We start from the raw sequence: 18,525 nt of genomic DNA on the forward strand, positions 1-18,525 counted from the left end.
ACTGTGACGCCACCACCTGCCCCATTATGACCCAGTCTGTCTCCCAGTATACATATATGGAGGCCAGCGGACCCAGGCAGTCCTGGGACCCCCGGCCATGGCTGAGCAAACCCATTACCTAGCCGAGGCGTGCTCTGGCACCACACCCAGGAAATGCCAAGACCTAGGAGACTCAATTCTTCTGATCCTGGTCAGCATCATCTTGCTCAATGTGTGGATCAACGTGGTGACTCTGGTGAGGGCAGGATCTGGGCAGTGTGGTTGGGGGAGCCCTGGGGTCTTGAAGGGGCTGAGATGGGATGGCTGCTGCAGTGTGGCCGGACAAGGGTTGGATTTCAGGGCTCACCCTGATCCCGTACTCCACGCTCCCTTGCTTCCCTCAGCTCTGGATGCATCTGAAGAGATTCTTGCGGGCAGGTTTCAACCGTATTTTCCCCAAAGGTAAGTGGGCGCCAGTGTGGCCTCAGGGGATGTGGGCCTGTCCCCTTTCTTCTATCCCTGCCTTGATTCTCAGCCCCTCAGGAACCCAGGCCCTGTCCCATCTCGCCTTTCCCTGCAGACAAGCAAGCCAGCTGTGGAGGCAGCCATCGCATGTGCTGCTCCGTGGATCCCAAGAACCTGTGTTCAAGAGTTTCTCCCTGCTTCCGCCATCGCCCGAGCTTCCTGCACAGGCACCCAAACCACCTTGAATCCTGGATACCAGAAACAGATGATGAGACGGCTTCTAAGTGCTGCTGGATGCCGCCGCAGTGTGGACGGGCTCGGGCTTCCACGGAGGCTCCACGGGGACTGTGGAAGGAGGGGGTAGTGGGAGCTGGGGAGGCCCCTCCGTTCACAGCCTTAAAGTCCCAAGCCACCTTTAACTCCAGGTGAGAGACATCTTCCAAGCTCCGCAGGATAAGCAAGGTGGACGTGGTTCCACTCTGCCTGCCCCAAGAGAGCAAGACTAAGACCCCAGACTATGACTCAGCCCGGGCCCAGACCTGCCCCCCAGTTCAGCTCCCTGCACATTCTCCTGCCAAGGCCCAGACCTTCTCCTACAAGCACCCCTCTGTGCACGCCCCACCTCAGGCCCAGACTTGCTCCACACTCCACCTCCCTGAGCACACTACCCCCCAGGCCCAGACCCCCTCACCAGCCCTCACCCCTGAGCACAGCCCTGCCCAGGTCCATGGCCCGGAGCATACCTCAGCCCATACCCCAGCCCAGGCCCAAGCCCAGGCCCCCTCACATGCCTCAGCCCAATTCCTGGGCCACACTTCTCTCTGCACCCTGACCCATGCTCATCTGACCTATACCCATGCCAACACTCTGGTCCCTCCCCCAACTTCTGCCCCTGCTACTACTCCTGCCCTAGCCCCTACACCAGCCCCTGTCCCGATCTCTGCCACAACCTCTGTCCCAGCACTGGTCATGGCCCTGACGACCCCTCCAGTCCCTTCCACCACCCGTACCCCCATCCTAGATTCTATTCTCTCTACCTTGTCTACCTTCGACCAAGGCCTCTCCTCTGGCCATGTGGTCTACTATGCCCGCAGCATAAAGCAGAACTTATTCCATGTGTGTCCCCCTCAGAACTCTGGGTACTCCAGAAATGACTTGGGTACCCTCTCCAGGCCCCAAGAGGGGCATGGTCTGGTGAGCTCTGGTACAGCTGAGCAAACACTGAAGCAATGTAGTGGGGACAGTGCCAAGCCCTCCACAGGGTCCATACTGGGTTACGTGGAGTTGGGGACTATGGAATGGAAGATCCCAAATGATGCCAAAGACAAATTTGTACAGTCCAAGACCTTCACTCACTGTAGCTCCCACCCTTGCCAGTCTGAGAAGAGAAACACGGATCCCCAGACTCCAGTCTACCCCAAATTCCTGGTGTACTCCAAGGATGCTGCACCTTCTCAACCTTGCTTCCATTCTCCGACCAGTGCCCAGAGCTCACCATGCACCATGCCTCCACCATGCACTCTTTCTCTGCCTCTTGTTTTCCCAGATCCTTTGTCCTTCATCAACACAGCAACCACCAGAAGCCCTCCACCTTAATACAAACCCCCACCTTTCCCCCAACCTCCAAGTCTCCTCAGTCTGTCCTCTCTCCCCAGGGCCCCATCCCTCCCCAGTTATCCACTACTTCCCAAACCCCAAACCAGCCCCAACCCCCAGAACTTCATGAGAGTCTAGGTCTCAACCAATGCTCTGTCCTCCAAAGGACCCCAGGCCTTACCGGAGACACAGGCCTCCCCAAGAACCCAGGCCTTGCTCAAGATCCAGGCCTCCACGAACTTCGAGGCCTTACCAAAGACCCTTACCTCTGCAAGAATCCAAGCCTTTCCCAAGACTCTGACCTTCAGAAGAATCCAGTCATTACCCAAGATTCTTGGCCACAGAAGAGTCCATGCCATGCCCAAGACTCTGCAGTCAACAAGAGCTCAGTCCTTTGCCAGGAGTCTGATCTCCATAAGAGCCCAGGTCCTGTGCAAACCGCTCGCCTCCATAAGGGCTCAAGCCTTACCCGAGACTCCGGAGACTACAAGAATCCAGGCCTGACCCAAGCTTCTGGAGTCTGCAGGAGCCAAGGCCTTACTCAAGATTCTGACCTCCATAAGAATCCTGGCCTTACCCAAGATGCTGGAATTTACAGGAGCTCAGAACATACCCATGACCCTAACTTCCACGAGGACTCAGGAATTAATCGAGATCCTGGCCCCCATAAGGGTCCAGCCCTTACTCAAGACTCTGGCTTATCCAAGAGACGAGGCCTCCATAACAACTCAGGCCTTATCCCAAACCCTGGCCTCCACAAGAACCCTCTAGGAACTGACTCTGTCCAAGTTTTGGGCCCACGTCAGACCCAAAAGTCATTTATATCTGAGACAGTTCCTCGAAAGGAGGATGCAGGGCAGCACATACCATGGACTTCTGTCCCACCCAGTCACAACTCCTGCTCTGCCAAGGCTCAGGGGGCCTACAATGACCTGCTAACCTCCTCGCAGCGAACAGGCAGCCAAGCCTGGGTGTACCACCCGATAGCATCCCCCCAGCCTGCCAGAACTATCGCCAGATGTCTACGCCTCCCAAAACCAGCAGGCACCCGGCTAGGGCATGTGGTCTTTGATGCCCGCCAGAGACAGCAGACAGGGTCAAGTGCGAAGCTCTGTCTCCCAGGCGCCTTCATAGGGCCACATCCAGCTGCCGGAGTCCAGCTCCAGCGAGTCAAGGGATACCCGAGGGATGGATAGCGTCGGCGAAGGAAATAAATCTATTACACTTCTTAAAGTATCAGCATTGCATGTTTCTCTCTCTTCTTTATTGTTTACAATCACAGGTTTATATATTGTAGTTGATTACATTACCAGGTATGTGACCAAACAATCTTAGCACAATCAAACCTCAAAATGTTCTATAAAGATTTTTTTAAAAAAAAAAAATATCCCCTAGTTTCTAGATGTCCTATTAAAATATTTCCCAAGTTCCCATTAATCACAGGTTATTTCTTAGTAACCAAGCCAAGCAGTTATATGATTATTTTAGTTGTAAAAGTTGAAGCTACTTGTTCCTATTTCTCTTCTTGCATGGGCAACCTTTTACAATGGTTCCACGAAAATATTTACAATGTACCCTGCATGCCCTTTCTCGTTGTTTCCTTCAACTGAGACAGTGCTTTCTCCCTATCCTAGCAACTAATTCTGCTCTAGGCATTTGCTTTTCTAGAATTAATCTTCCTTTATAATAGAACCATAAATTTCCTATGTGATCAGGAACTCCAGCCCATGGCCATAACTCCATACTAGAGGGTGTTTTTCATTAAAAAAATTATCCCTTTAGTTCCAGGCTCTTAATTCTTTACCCATTTCCCTGGGTCTTTAGTGGGTACTTCCCATTCTGTGGTAGTTTCAGGAGGGGGAGTCCTAGAGGAATTTTTCTTTCACGTGGAGCAACATCCCCCCAAAATTGCCCCTATATTTAAACTTATTATCATAAAACATAACAACAGAGCTGTAGTCCACCTTCCTGGCACGGCGCTGCCTTGCAGTTTCGCCTTCCGTTGCTTCATGACTTTGTCATGGTGCAATGGCTCCAGGATGGCTTCCAACATCCAACAACTCACCAGAGACCATCAAGGAGTGGGGATATCAGTGTGTGATGAGAAACTTAGAAAAAGAGGGGACAGATAAGCATGAGGAATAAAGAGACAAGAGAAGTGTTCTGTGGACTTTTGAGGACATCCAACCCAGCCCCATCCCACAGGGCCTGATGAGGACCTAAACTATCCCTGCTTTCCCTCCATCGCTGTCTAGCTAAATCCGTTATCCCCAAGGCCCTAGAGCTGCACTGTCAATTACAGTAGCCACTAGCCAAAGGCCTATTAGAATGTAAATTACTTAAAGTTAAGGAAAATTAATTCTATTAAAAATTAAGTTAAAAAGTTAAAAATTCTCTTCCTCAGGGAACAGAATTTCCCTGACATCCAATTCTGTTCCCTGGCAGTCCAGTTGTTGGGACTTGGCGCTTTCACTGATGTGGCGGTGGTTCAATCCCTGGTCGGGGAATTCAGACCCCGCAAGCTTCATGGCTTGGCCAGAAAAAAAAAAGAAATTCTCTTCCTCAGTGCCATGATCTTCTAAGTGCTCAGTAGCCACATGGAGCTAGTGGCTACTGCATTGGACGGCACAGATTTAGAACATTTCCATCATCATGAAAAATGCTATTGGAGAGCAGTGCTTTAGAGTTTAGAGCAATTTTCCTTTCCCTGTCACCCACGCCCAGCATCTTAAAGCTCCCCCAGAGCGCAGAGAACTTAGTTCTTTTTAGGGTGGCTCAGAAGCCACCCTCTGGGGAGGAGGTAAGATGTAGGGATGGACACCCAATGCCTGATTTCCCCAGACTGTGAGAAAGAGCCCAGGCTTCAGTTTTCCTCATCTGGTCTCTTGGGTCACGACCAGATGTATGCAAACTTGCCTCCCCCATTCTGGGCTGTGTTTGGGGCTCTTGGTTGATCTGATTTACATTTTAACGGGATCAATGTGGCTGCTCTGTTGAGAACAGTCAGCAGGGGGGACAAAGGATGAATCAAAGAGGAGGCCTTTGTAATAACTCAGATCTGAGGTAATGGTGGCTTGTACCAGGATGGTAGTGGTAGATGGGATAAGTCATCAGTTTCAGGATATATGTTGAAGGTAGAGCCAATAGGGTTTGGTATGGATTGGATATGGGATGAGAGAGAGGAGAGCTGAGAATGACTCCAAGGGATTTGGCCTGAGCCACAGGAAAGATCGAGTTGTCATTTATGACCTGAGGAAGACTGTGTGGGGAGTCGGTGGTGAGGGAATTAAGTTTTGGACATGTTAAGGTCGAGGTGTCTATTGGACACCCAAATGGAGAGGTTAAGTAGGCAGGTGGATACATGTGTGGAATTTAGGGGAATCAGTCCAGGTTGGAGGTATAAATGTAGGAGTTATTTGCATGCAGTTGGCCCTTCCAAAAGCCTGTCCTTGAGTGGGCTGGAAACACGGTCACTGATTATGCCAGGGAGATTGCTTTCTGGCAAAGCCTAATCCTTCCGCCTTCCCCTCTGTCCCCCAAGTAGAGCAGATGGGGCTCTCGATCTTTGCCCTGCTGACCCTTACTGTGTTCCTGCTGCTGCTGGCAGACAAAGTGCCTGAGACCTCCCTGTCTGTCCCCGTCATTATCAAATACCTCATGTTTACCATGGTCCTCGTCACCTTCTCAGTCATCCTTAACATCGTAGTCCTCAACCTGCACCATCGCTCACCCCACACCCACCAAATGCCCCTTTGGGTCCGTCAGGTAAGAAGATCTCCTCTCCAACCTGTGTTAACTCTCAATCCTAGTATTTGGCTTTTTGTCCAGGTATCGCTCCTCACTCCCACCAACTTTCAACCTTCCCTCTCACAGACCTGAGGGAGAACTACAACTCCTGGTAGAGTGTCAAAGTGCCAAGGTCTTTGGGTGTTGAAATGTTGCCCAATTAATTTTATCCTCCCATCATTAACATTGCGTAGATCCCAGACTCTCTTCATCAATACTTCTCTCCTTCGTGGGTCCCAAGGAAGCATTCTCAGGGTTAGGTACTATCAGGGTGGAAGCCCTCAGAACTTTTCTTTCCAGTCAGGATGCCTCCTAACCCCCTTAAGGACTCTTGGGCTGTGTAGTTGCATTTCATCTGTGGGATGCATGCACGCATGCGCAGGAATGGGCACGTGCCGTGGGGGTGGTTGGCGGCTTCCCTTCTGGTCTGAAAGCATAAGAGCCCCCTCCAAGATGGCTCTTCTTCTACTCAGCAGATCTTTATCCACAAACTCCCTCCGTATCTGGGTCTGAAGAGACCCAAACCTGAGAGAGACCAGATACCGGAGCCACCTCCTATACCTCTCAGGGATTCTCCAGGAAGTGGCTGGGGTCGGGGAACAGATGAATATTTCATCCGCAAGCCACCACATGATTTTCTCTTCCCCAAACACAACAGGTAGTATCTACTCCCCATGGCCCACGTAGAAGGGAGAGGGAGAACTACAGTTCCCAGAAGACTGTGCGGAGGCAGGCGTCCTAAGCTCTCAGAGGATGTCGTGGTTGAGCATCATGGGAGTTGTAGTACCCCTTCTGTTGCCCACTTTGCGGGGAGGTGGGAACTAAAGCGTAAGGGAATAGGAGGAATTGCGGAAGGCTAGAGAGGTCGCCGCTGCTGAAGAGAACCTGAAGGGCTCTCTCACGTTTTGAAACCTGGATGGGCGTTGGAGGAGGGAGCTGGGGCGGGGCCTAGAGCACCCACGCAGGCCGTCTTTGTGCCCCGGTCGTGGCCAAACAGACTCGCCTCTTCCACGTTCCAGCCTGAACTGTCTGCCCCGGACCTGCGGCCATTTATCGATGGTCCAAGCCAGGCTGTGTGCCTGCCTCCCGACCTACGGGAGGTCGTTTCTTCAATCAGCTACACCGCTCAACAGCTGCGGGAACAGGAGGACCACGAAGCTGTGACTCCAAAGAGGGTGGGTTAAGGCAAGGCCTGGGTGGCCTTGGCTCCACCGGCAAACTTAGGCTCCGCCCCCAGAACTCGATTATTTTTCTGATTGGAAGTTTGCCTCACTTGGTCCCGCCCCCTGGCTTCCCACTTGTTCTTTACTCACATCCGTCGCCTGCAGTTTCGCTCTCTGCTATTCTGCGGGCCCGCCCTTGTCTCAAAGCTGTGGTATGAGGACCTGGGTGCGGTACAGGGCCTTGAGGCCGCCTTCCCTGGTTGTCTGGAGCCCAGGAACAGTTTAATCTTCCTACCCCCAGTTGAAGGAGGACTGGCAGTTTGTGGCCATGGTGGTGGACCGCCTCTTCCTGTGGACCCTCGTCATCTTTCTGGATGCCACGTACCACTTGCCCCCTCCCGACCCCTTTCCTTGAGGACGAGAGGGCCGAGACCGAGGACCTCGGCCACTTGAGTTGAGAGTTTGATAGTACTCTCAAGTCCTATCCCTTTCTGCATCTTAACTCCTTCACTAGGAGTCCAATCCTCTCCTCATTTCGTTTCTAGGGAGGAAGCCCAAGTGGGACTGGGCAGCTGGGGGCCTTGGGCCCACCTGACATGCACTATCTGCTTATTTACTCTTTTGCTTCTTGAAGAAGCCCCATTGGATATTCACATCTAGGTTGGCAATGAATGGAACAAAGAACAAGAACTAGATTGTAAGCCTTCTGAGGGCAGGAACTATGGCTGTTCACTGTAATATCCCCAGCACCGAGCACAGATCCTAACCTATACAGCCGGTACCTCTGATTGAATGAAGAGGGAAATTATGTTTTCTGTAAGGAAATACACTAAGTAATAGTGCTTATGTGGGCATGTTGGGACTAGTGGTCGTTTTTTCTTTGTTTTGACCTTTCTGTACTTTATTGTATTTTGTAATATGTATTATCTTTAGGATAAGAAAAGGTTCTTTCTAAAAGGATGCATTTGTAATGAGGATAAAAAAGCACACTGTAAAAACCTCAAGTTCCAGCTTTGATGCTCAAACTTTGGACAAGCTACTAAACTGCTCTGTGCCTCAGTTTCTCCATCTGTAAAATGAAGCGAATAATAGTATCTGCCCCCTAGTCTGAGGATCATATGAGAAGATGAGAACAAAAGCATTATACAGTATACGTCAGAGGTTACAAACTGGTGTGTTTTGTGTGGCCCATGTTGTTGGCCAGCAGAGTTTAAAATTTGAATTGGTTTGCTACTTTTAAAATGTGGATATTTCACAGAGCAATTTGGATTTCTGGCTTCCCTTGAAACTTTTTAAGAACTGCAGGCTAGTTCTAAGAAGCCCAACAGGCTACGTAAGCAGTCCTAATGTCTTGAACAGTGAAATGGAGGAAATCCTATATGCATGATCCAGTCACTATGAAGACTGTCTCTCATCTGTAGCAACCCTGCTTGCAAATCAAGTTAAGCAAGGCCCCATGGAGACAGAAGGACAGACTGAACTCTGGGGACTAGGCTCCATGTAGTGGGAGCCGAGGGCAGAGACGGCCACCTAAAGGACCAGCTGAGTGGATGAAAGATTGGACAACTCCGCATTGTGACTCCCTGCAATGTGCCTCATTATGACCATGGTCCCTCACCTGTTGGTGGGTGTCCCCAGGTCCTGGCATGAGTGCAGTGTGGGTCAGGGCCGGTGGGGTTGGGGGGGGTGGGGCGTCCCACGGCTCAGGCGGCCCTAGGACCCGCCCACCATGGAACACCAGCTCTGGTATGACAACCTGGGGTGCTGCCATCAATACCAAGAAAGTACCCAGAATGCGGAGGACTTCCTACTCCTGTTGCTGGGCATTGTCATTCTTGTCAGCATTGGGATCAGCATGGCAACTATGGTCAGCGATGGTTGGGGATCACCAGTAGGGGTGAAGATGGCTGAGGGTGGGAACCAGCTGCAGCCTGCACCTCCGTCTGCAGGAACGGTCTTGGCTGGGAGTGGTGGTGAGGGTAGAGAGCCTGGCCTTCATTTTCACCCACCCCACCCCACCCCACCCCAGATATGGCATGGGCTCCAGAATGCCTTAGACAAGACCATGTATTGTATTATTCAGAAAAGTAACTACAGAAGACAGCTAGGAGGCACCCCGCCTCGCCATTCCCAGGGCCCTAGAAACCCAGGCTCCCAGGTTCCCAACCCTGAAATCTTCTGACAGTTGCCCTGCCCTCACGGACTCTCGACTCCCACAGATGAAATCTCACAGGCTTGTGAAAGTTCCTCCAAACATCCTCCAGCCAAGGCCCAAGACATCCACATGCACTGCACCCTGGACCCTGTGGAAGTGAGAATGGCCCGGTCCACTTGCTACTCCTCGTCCTCCTACCACCATCTCCGCAACCGTAGCCGCAGCTGCAGCCGCCACCCCTGAAGCCACCAGGGGAGGCCCAAGAATTTAGAAAATTCCCCTCCAGCTGCTCAGGCTTCCGTAGGCCGCATCGCCTCCACGGGATGTCACAGCTGCCTCCGATGCCCTCCTTTAGCTGGGAGGACCCGGACTCCTACCTGGAGGAGGAGGACCAGCTTTCCTTCCCACAACCCAAGTACCCGTGGGGGTGCTGGGGAGGGCTCTACCGGCAGATGGGTCTGCCCTCCAACGTGGGCCTCTGGGGTCGACAGGGTGGGATCCTGGCCATCCAGCCACCAGCCTGTCTCTACCTGTCGCCCGAGCTGCACCGCATGCCCAAGCGTGTGGAGGCCAAGTCTGAGCTAGGGCTGCAGTCCTTCGGGGCCCCTTGCTCGCCATCCCGCATCTGGGGCAATGTGGATGCTGACCAGTGGACCTCGTCTCCACCACTTACCCGACGGCTGCCCCCTAACAGCTCGTGGGTCCCTGGGGGGCACAGAACTTACCCCTCAGGGGGCCATCTCCCGTATGACTCCTGGGATCAGCGGCGGCGTGGTCTGGAGGGCTCTGAGCCTCCATCAGCTCTGGTGCCTCAGGGCTACCGGCCCGAAGCCTGGCAGCGCAACTCCCCACCGGCCCACGGGCGGAGCCTCCACAGCTGTGCTCACAGCCAGCCCAACCACAGCCCGCGCCACTCCACGGGACACTTGAACTACTCCCGGGATCCCCACGAGGTGCGGCGCTGGGCGGCCGAATGGGCAGAGATGCTGCCTGTGCGGCACCCTCTGGCCGCCTCCGCCTCCCTCACGGTGCTGGCCGAGGCCTCTACCAGCGGGCCTCGGATTCCAGCTCAGCGCTGCTCCTCCGCCCCTCCCAGACTCTGCCCGACGTCCAGGCTACCGAACACCCTCCACCCCCGCCCACCTTCATGCCACTCAGCCGGAACCCAGGGGGAAATGCCAACTACCAGGTGTATGACAGCCTGGAGTTGAAGCGGCAAGTGCGGGAAGCCAAGCGCGGGCCAACTCGCTGCTACCTTCCACCTCGGCCTCGAGGCCCTCTCTGCACGGAAGCCAGACTGGGAAAATGAACTGGCCAGCAGCTAATGGGGGCGGGTGGGGAGCGGCAGGGCATGGAGAGAGGAATAAAGAGCGCCATGGTCCAGAAAACATTGGCGGTCTGTGGCTTGGAAGCGCCACTCCTTCTGCCAGCTTGGGTCCCTGCCTTTGGCTTCCTGCAATAAGAAGCCAGTGTCCCCTTCTGGGCCTGAGGGTCCCCTTGGTTTAGTGGCCACAGTCCTGCCAGCAGGCCCCTCCTGGTCCGATACCATGCACTAAGTAGATCTGCAGCTGCAGTCTCCACACCACTGGTCTCTGGGCACCTCCTCTGTGTCTCAGCTGTCCCTGTCCCCAAAGAGCCTCAAACAAGAAGCTGCTTCCAAACTGGGAGGTTCCACATCTGGGCAGGTCCAGCTCCACAGCCAGTGAAGGGCATGAAGAAGGCTGAGGCTCTGGACTCCAGCCAGGCCTTCCGCAGGGCTCTGAGGCCAAGGTCTTTCTAGTCTCAGGAGGGGCCAAGAGATGGAATGTGACATTTGAACAAGTGAGTCAGTGGGCGGTGAGCGAATGTTTGACACCTCGAGGGGAGGTGTGCCGGCCTCCGGGCCCTGTTTGGCTGTCCAGGCTCAGCTTACCTCACCCGGGGAACCATGGAATGCCACGCCTGGCCCTCCTTTTCGTCCCCCTCCCTCACTGTGACGCCACCACCTGCCCCATTATGACCCAGTCTGTCTCCCAGTATACATATATGGAGGCCAGCGGACCCAGGCAGTCCTGGGACCCCCGGCCATGGCTGAGCAAACCCATTACCTAGCCGAGGCGTGCTCTGGCACCACACCCAGGAAATGCCAAGACCTAGGAGACTCAATTCTTCTGATCCTGGTCAGCATCATCTTGCTCAATGTGTGGATCAACGTGGTGACTCTGGTGAGGGCAGGATCTGGGCAGTGTGGTTGGGGGAGCCCTGGGGTCTTGAAGGGGCTGAGATGGGATGGCTGCTGCAGTGTGGCCGGACAAGGGTTGGATTTCAGGGCTCACCCTGATCCCGTACTCCACGCTCCCTTGCTTCCCTCAGCTCTGGATGCATCTGAAGAGATTCTTGCGGGCAGGTTTCAACCGTATTTTCCCCAAAGGTAAGTGGGCGCCAGTGTGGCCTCAGGGGATGTGGGCCTGTCCCCTTTCTTCTATCCCTGCCTTGATTCTCAGCCCCTCAGGAACCCAGGCCCTGTCCCATCTCGCCTTTCCCTGCAGACAAGCAAGCCAGCTGTGGAGGCAGCCATCGCATGTGCTGCTCCGTGGATCCCAAGAACCTGTGTTCAAGAGTTTCTCCCTGGTTCCGCCATCGCCCAAGCTTTTGGCTCAGGCACCCAAAACACCTTGACTGCTGGATACCAGAAATAGATGATGAGACGGCTTCTAAGTGCTGCTGGATGCCTCCTCAGTGCGGACTCCTTGTGCTTCCAAGGAGGCTCCACGGGGACTGTGGAAGGAGGGGGTAGTGGGAGCTGGGGAGGCCCCTCCGTTCACAGCCTTAAAGTCCCAAGCCACCTTTAACTCCAGGTGAGAGACATCTTCCAAGCTCCGCAGGATAAGCAAGGTGAACATGGTTCCAATGCGCCTGCCCCAAAGAGCAAGATTAAGACCCCAGACTATGACTCAGCCCAGGCCCCAGCCCGGGTCCAGAACTGCCCCCCAGTTCAGCTCCCTGCACATTCTCCTACCAAGGCCCAGACCCTCTCCTACAACCACCTCTCTGTGCACGCCCCACCTCAGGCCCAGACTTGCTTCACATTACAAACCCGTGAGCACACTATCGCCCAGGTCCAGACCCCCTCACCAGCCCTCAACCCTGAGCACAGCCCTGCCCAGATCCCTGGCCTTGAGCACACCTCAGCCCATACCCCAGCCCAGGCCCAAGCCCAGGCCCCCTCACATGCCTCAGCCCAGTCCCTGGGCCACACTTCTCTCTGCACCCTGACCCATGCTCATCTGACCTATACCCATGCCAACACTCTGGTCCCTCCCCCAACTTCTGCCCCTGCTACTACTCCTGCCCTAGCCCCTACACCAGCCCCTGTCCCGATCTCTGCCACAACCTCTGTCCCAGCACTGGTCATGGCCCTGACGACCCCTCCAGTCCCTTCCACCACCCATACCCCCATCCTAGATTCTATTCCCTCTACCTTGTCTGCCTTCAGCCAGGGCCTCTCCTCCGGGCATGTGGTCTATGATGCCCGGAGTGTAAAGCAGAACTTATTCCATGTGTGTCCCCCTCAGAACTCTGGGTACTCCAGAAATGACTTGGGTACCCTCTCCAGGCCCCAAGAGGGGCATGGTCTGGTGAGCTCTGGTACAGCTGAGCAAACACTGAAGCAATGTAGTGGGGACAGTGCCAAGCCCTCCACAGGGTCCATACTGGGTTACGTGGAGTTGGCGACTATGGAATGGAAGATTTCAAATGATGCCAAAGACAAATTTGTACAGTTCAAGACCTTCGCTTCCATCCTTGCAGGTCTGAGAAGAGAAACACGGATGCCCAGACTCCCGTCTGCCCCAAATTCCTGGTGTACTCCAAGGATGCTGCACCTTCTCAACCTTGCTTCCATTCTCCGACTGGTGCCCAGAGCTCACCATGCCCCATGCCTCCACCATGCACTCTTTCTCTGCCTCTTGTTTTCCAAGATCCTTTGTCCTTCATCAACACAGCAACCACCAGAAGCCCTCCACATTAATACAAACCCCCACCTTTCCCCCAACCTCCAAGTCTCCTCAGTCTGTCCTCTCTCCCCAGGGCCCCATCCCTCCTCAGTTATCCACTACTTCTCAAACCCCAAACAAGCCCCAAACCCATGAACTTCATGAGAGTCTAGGCCTCAACCAAGGTTCTGTCCTCCAAAGGACCCCAGGAGCTTCTAAAGGCTGTAGACTTTCCAGAAATGCAGGCCTTACTCCAAATCTGGGCTTCCACAAGAACCAGGGCCTTACCAGAGTCACAGGCCTCCCCACGAACCCAGGCCTTGCTCAAGATCCAGGCCTCCACGAACTTTGATGCCTTACCGAAGACCTTTACCTCTTCAAGAATTCAAGCCTTTCCCAAGACTCTGACCTTCAGAAGAATCCAGTCATTACCCAAGATTCTGGCTCCCAGAAGATCTTAGGTTCTACTCTATATGGACGTTTCTTTAAAAGGCTATATATCATCCAACCCTCTGACCTCCACAAGAACACATCAGTTCTCCAAAGTTCTTACATTCAGAGGAGCTCAGCCTTTATGCATGATTCTGGAGTCTATAGGAATCTAGAACGAAACCAAGAGACTGTACTCTATAAAAGTCGAGGGCTTTCTGAAAAAACTCTCTTCCATCATAGCCCACACCCTTTTCAAGATTTTGGATGTGACAAGAGTACAGGTAATGCCCAAGATTCAGCAGTCTCTAGGTGTCCAGACTTTACCCAAGATTCTGGGACACAGAAGAGTCCATACCTTGCCCAAGACTCTGCATTCAACAAGAGCTCAGTCCTTTGCCCGGCATGTGGTCTCCATAAGAGCCCAGGCCTTGTGCAAACCCCTCGCCTCCATAAGGGCTCAAGCCTTACCTGAGACTCAGGAGACTACAAGAATCCAGGTCTGACCCAAGATTCTGGAGTCTGCAGGAGCCAAGGCCTTACTCAAGATTCTGATCTCCATAAGAATCCAGGCCTTTCCCAAGCCACTGAAGGCAAAAGGAGATGTGGCCTTACCCAAGGTGGTGGAATTTACAGGAGCTCAGACCATATCCATGACCCTAACTTCCACAAGTACTCAGGAATTAATCGAGATCCTGGCCTACACAAGAACCCTGTGGGAACTGACTCTGTCCAAGTTTTGGGCGCACACCAGACCCAAAAGTCATTTATATCTGAGGCAGTTCCTCGAAAGGAGGATGCAGGGCAGCACGTACCATGGACTTCTGTCCCACCCAGTCACAACTCCTGCTCTTCCAAGGCTCAAGGGGCCTACAATGACCTGCTAACCTCCTCGCAGCAAGCAGGCAGCCAAGACTAGGTGTACCACCCCATGGATACAGTTCCTCCAGCCTGCCACAACTATCAGGTATGCAGCTAGGGCGTGTGATCTTTGACTCCCGCCAGAGACAGTTCAGAGCAGGCAGGGACAAGTGCAAAGCTCTGTCTCCCAGGCGCCTTCACTGAGAGACATCCAACAACTCACCGGAGACCATCAAGTAGTGGGGATATCAGTGTGTGATGAGAAACCTAGAAAAAGAGGGGACAGATATGCATGAGGAATAAAGAGACAAGAGAATTCGTTTGTGGTTGTTTGAGGACATCCAACCGAGCCCCATCACACAGGTCCTGATGAGGACCTAAACTATCCCTGCTTTCCTTCCATCACTGTCTAGCTAAATCCGTTATCCCCAAGGCCCTAGAGCTGCATTGTCATTTACAGTAGCCACTATCCAAATGCCTATTAGAATGTAAATTAGTTAAAAGTAAGGAAAATTAATTCTATTAAAAATTAAGTTAAAATTTAAAAATTCTCTTCCTCAGGGAACAGAATTTCCCTGGCATCCAATTCTGTTCCCTGGCAGTCCAGTTGTTGAGACTTGGCGTTTTCACTGCTGTGGCTGGGGTTCAATCCGTGGTCAGGGAAATCAGACCCCACAAGCTTCATGGCTTGGACAGAAACAAAAGAGAAAATTCTGTTCATCAGTGCCATGATCTTCTAAGTGCTCAGTAGCCACATGGAGCTAGTGGCTACTGTATTGGACGGCACAGATTTAGAACATTTCCATCGTAATGGAAAATGCTATTGGAGAGCAGTGCTTTAGAGTTTAGAGCAATTTTCCTTTCCCTGTCACACACCCCCAGCATCTTAAATCTCCCCCAGAGTGCAGAAAACTTAGTTCTTTTTAGGGTGGCTCAGAAGCCACCCTCTGGGGAGGAGGTAAGATGTAGGGATGGACACACAATGCCTGATTTCCCCAGCCTGTGAGAAAGAGCCCAGGCTTCAGTTTTCCTCATCTGGTCTCTTGAGTCACGACCACATGTATGGAAACTTGCCCCCACATGCTGGGCTGTGTTTTGGGCTCTTGGTTACTGAGGGAGAAGACCTCTCTTTGTCAGTGAGTAGGAAACCTTGTGTTTTAGGCGCCCCAAATTGAGGCCTGGATTCTGAGGGTCCCCTCCTTCATAGGCCTCAATTTTTTCGAGGTGTCTGCACTTAATTTTCTTGCCCATGGACTTAGGCCTAGTTCACTGTGGAGACAGAACCCTGGGAAAAAGGAATGTAAGAATTCCTGGTCCAGTATGCATTGGTCTAATCTGTGAGCGTGTCTCTGGTGTCCTTTCTTTCTGTCCTATTATTCTGGCTCCTAGTTTCATCCTGGACTTAAGCTGTGTCCATGATAGCACTGTTTGCTGAAAGCCATTTCCTTCCCCTGATAATTTTTCATTGCCGTGCCCTAGCCCAGCTGGGGTTTCCTCTGGACTTGATTTTCAGTCCTGATAACTCTTCTGTATACACGCATAAGCTGCGAGATTCCAAAGTGTTTTTCCCTGCCACCACTTGTGTGTCTGAGGTGGGCAAGACTAATGTGTCCCTTCCCTGAGTCAGATGTCCATCCGTGGGTCACTACATGCACACTATCGGTGTGTTCTTGTCTAACGTTACCACCACCGATTCCAAGGAGATACGTCCCAGCTGGAGAGCCCATTTCCAACACCTCTCTGGCTCAGCTCCGACATTGGGCAAGTCATGTGCAACCTTTCTAGGCTTGCAGTCTCATCTCTATCTGAAGTTATAATTGCACACAAGAACCCTTCTAGATTCAAATGACCAGGGCGCCCCTACTCCCAAGTGAGATGTAGAGTCCCTTATTTCTCCGCATGCCCTAGTGTATGCCCCTCATTATTGTTATTCAGATCCATCCTATTAGGCCTCTGTTCTAACCCCAAGGAGTGTTTGTGCGGTTGACCTGGCCTTGTAAAAACACAGCAGAGTTTATCTCCATAGAAACTACAACTTCCATCAGGCACTACCTCAACGGAACAGGAAAGGATGTGGGTGCGTGGCCCCAATGCCCTGGTAGCTTTGAAGACAAACTACAACTCCCAGGGTAGCCGTGAGATCTCTGCAGAGCGAAAGGAGTGACTGAACTCTGACTGGAGGCCGGGCTGGTCCGGAACCACCCCGACAGTCTCCCAAAAGAGGTGTGCTTATAATTTAGGGGCGTGGCCTTGCCAGCAGCAGGAAGAAGTTACCTGTTGAATCTTCCTATCCATTCTCTTCCCAGCCTTTGTAGCTAACCTTAAGAGGGAAGCTGCAAACCACTAGCCTCTTCAGAAAAGGAGGTAAGGGGACGTAGACAAGGGGCAGCGAAGGAGGCTATTGCATTCCTTAGGAGGGGCCAAACAGCTACTTTCTACCTGCTGAGTCAGGTGAAATGTTGACACTTGCACAGACAAACCTGACTCAAGTCACAATTCAACCTATGGATGTGGAGCTTACCGTTACTGCAGGATCCAATATGGAGACTCTACCTTCTCCAATCATGCAGAAGACCCCAACTCAGCCTCAAGAGGCACCTCAGGACGTTGTAGTTCCATCTCCATTCCAGCAGGAGGTGACAGTTCCAACTCCAAGCAAGCATCAAGGTCAGCATTCAACATCATCCAGCGTCACAGTTCATCATGTGGACCTAGAGCAAGCCACAACTCCAGAACCCACTGTGGAGGCTGGACATTCTACAGCCCTACAGCAGACTACAGCTCCCCCTCCAAAACACCCTGAGGTGGCACTTTCACAACCAAACCTGACACAATCACACTTCCACCTGTGGACCTTGGAGTTAACATATCTCAGCAACCAAGGCCATCTGAGACAGTTCTTTTTCCTTCGACTCAGTATTCAGTATCCACAGGTCTTCCTGGTATAAAATATACCCCAGAAAAGAAACAGCCATAACAGAATGCCACCACAAACATCAGCATATGTGAGCTCTGTACCTGCAAAAATGAGACGTTGTCATGTGTTGGTCTCAGCCCAAAGCAGAAGCTCCACAGTGTGCCTAAGCCAGAACCTAACGCCTACAATGGCATCTTCACCGTCATGTAAGAATTGCCTTTCCTTATTTGTTCTCTCCATTCTGCCTGAACTAGCAGCCTTTCTTCAAGTCTTCCTGGGTCCTCCTTATCTCCCCGATCCACATTGACTTACTTTCTATTTCCACCTTTTGTTTGTCAATGATTCCTTATCTTCATTCTCCTTCTTACTATTTCTCCTCTCCTCCAGTCTTTTACTTTTAATTGCCCTTATTTTTTCCTTCTCCATTTTTTACCCCATTACCGAATTCCTTAACATCTACTCTTCTCCCATGAAAAGCGAATAGAAAGCCAGGAATGGGAACTTGGGCGGTCTGGACCAGGAAAGGCTCTGCCTTGGGCGGCAGTGATGGGAGGGAGGCAGGGTGGTCGCGAGGTGGCGCTGTGGCTCCACGTAAAGGGAAGATTCGGGCGCCCCTGGTCACTGCGCATCCAGGGCAGCCTCAGGGAGGTGGGGCACGGCGGTCTTGGTGGGCTTGGCACCATCTTCATACAGCCACCAAATAATGACGGTGATAAAGATAATAAATATGCAGATAACCCGAAGCAGTCTCTTCTAGGACACACGGCATCAATAATCAGAAACCGTGCGCGAGGAACAATTGAGAGTGCGGAACTGTCCGCCAGGGATCAGTGCGCGCGCATCCCACATAATTTGCGGACCCTGGCGGAACCTGCCTCGCCCGCCTGGAGCCGAGCTGGGCGCTAACCTGTAGCCTCTGGGCGGCTCCTGCGCCCCGTGGGCGACCTCCTGCTACCTGCAGGCCAAAGGATCCACAGTTTCCACACCTGCCGTGGGGCGCTCAGTCCGCAGCCTGTCTGCACCTTTCCTCTGACTGGACCTGAGATCTTTGGGGGACTACTTTGCTGGATTTCACATGTACGTATGGACACACGAATCACATATGAGCTCAGGCTCAGACACATGTACCATGCTTTTGCACACACATTACATGCACACCCGCTCACATAAAGGAGGAATGTCTACACGTGACACATGCAC

At 52.7% G+C, this 18,525-nt stretch overlaps 3 protein-coding genes and 1 pseudogene across 4 annotated transcripts; all 4 read left to right on the plus strand.

Annotated features, from left to right (window-relative positions):
- Window positions 1-97: 97 nt before the first annotated feature.
- Window positions 98-4,994, plus strand: LOC308610174 (uncharacterized protein; the record flags this gene model as incomplete). The annotated part of the gene is made up of 5 exons (XM_081259419.1): window positions 98-235; window positions 384-441; window positions 560-869; window positions 2,207-3,141; window positions 4,882-4,994. 5 exons carry the CDS (start codon window positions 98-100, stop codon window positions 4,992-4,994), a joined length of 1,554 nt encoding a protein of 517 aa, XP_081115545.1.
- A 485-nt stretch (window positions 4,995-5,479) lies between these two features.
- LOC308610142 (acetylcholine receptor subunit beta-like) lies at window positions 5,480-8,307 on the plus strand. Its single transcript, XM_081259399.1, has 4 exons — window positions 5,480-5,805; window positions 6,303-6,484; window positions 6,824-6,986; window positions 7,291-8,307. Exons 1-4 carry the CDS (start codon window positions 5,590-5,592, stop codon window positions 7,402-7,404), a joined length of 675 nt encoding a protein of 224 aa, XP_081115525.1. The 5' UTR covers window positions 5,480-5,589; the 3' UTR covers window positions 7,405-8,307.
- Window positions 8,308-8,715: 408 nt separating this feature from the next.
- On the plus strand, window positions 8,716-11,710 carry LOC308610144 (uncharacterized protein SPEM2-like; annotated as a pseudogene). The gene is made up of 4 exons: window positions 8,716-8,856; window positions 9,019-9,076; window positions 9,209-11,348; window positions 11,497-11,710. The product of its transcript is annotated as an uncharacterized protein SPEM2-like (transcript).
- LOC308610175 (uncharacterized protein SPEM3-like) lies at window positions 11,211-13,470 on the plus strand (the record flags this gene model as incomplete). Its single annotated transcript, XM_081259420.1, is given in 6 exon segments — window positions 11,211-11,348; window positions 11,497-11,554; window positions 11,673-11,875; window positions 11,982-12,912; window positions 12,915-13,094; window positions 13,097-13,470. Coding segments are annotated over 6 exon segments (1,884 nt in total).
- Window positions 13,471-18,525: the final 5,055 nt, after the last annotated feature.

The sequence above is a fragment of the Mesoplodon bidens genome (genome assembly GCF_964165515.1).
Source record: "Mesoplodon bidens genome assembly, contig: HAP1_SCAFFOLD_84, whole genome shotgun sequence".
NCBI lineage: Eukaryota > Metazoa > Chordata > Mammalia > Artiodactyla > Ziphiidae > Mesoplodon > Mesoplodon bidens.

Coding starts and splice junctions, on each gene's coding strand:
- LOC308610142 (XM_081259399.1), top strand. CDS start 5,590: ATGGGGCTCTCGATCTTTGCCCTGCTGACCCTTACTGTGTTCCTGCTG. Junction 5,806..6,302: donor TGCCCCTTTGGGTCCGTCAG/GTAAGAAGATCT, acceptor TCTACTCAGCAG/ATCTTTATCCACAAACTCCC. Junction 6,987..7,290: donor AACAGGAGGACCACGAAGCT/GTGACTCCAAAG, acceptor TCCTACCCCCAG/TTGAAGGAGGACTGGCAGTT.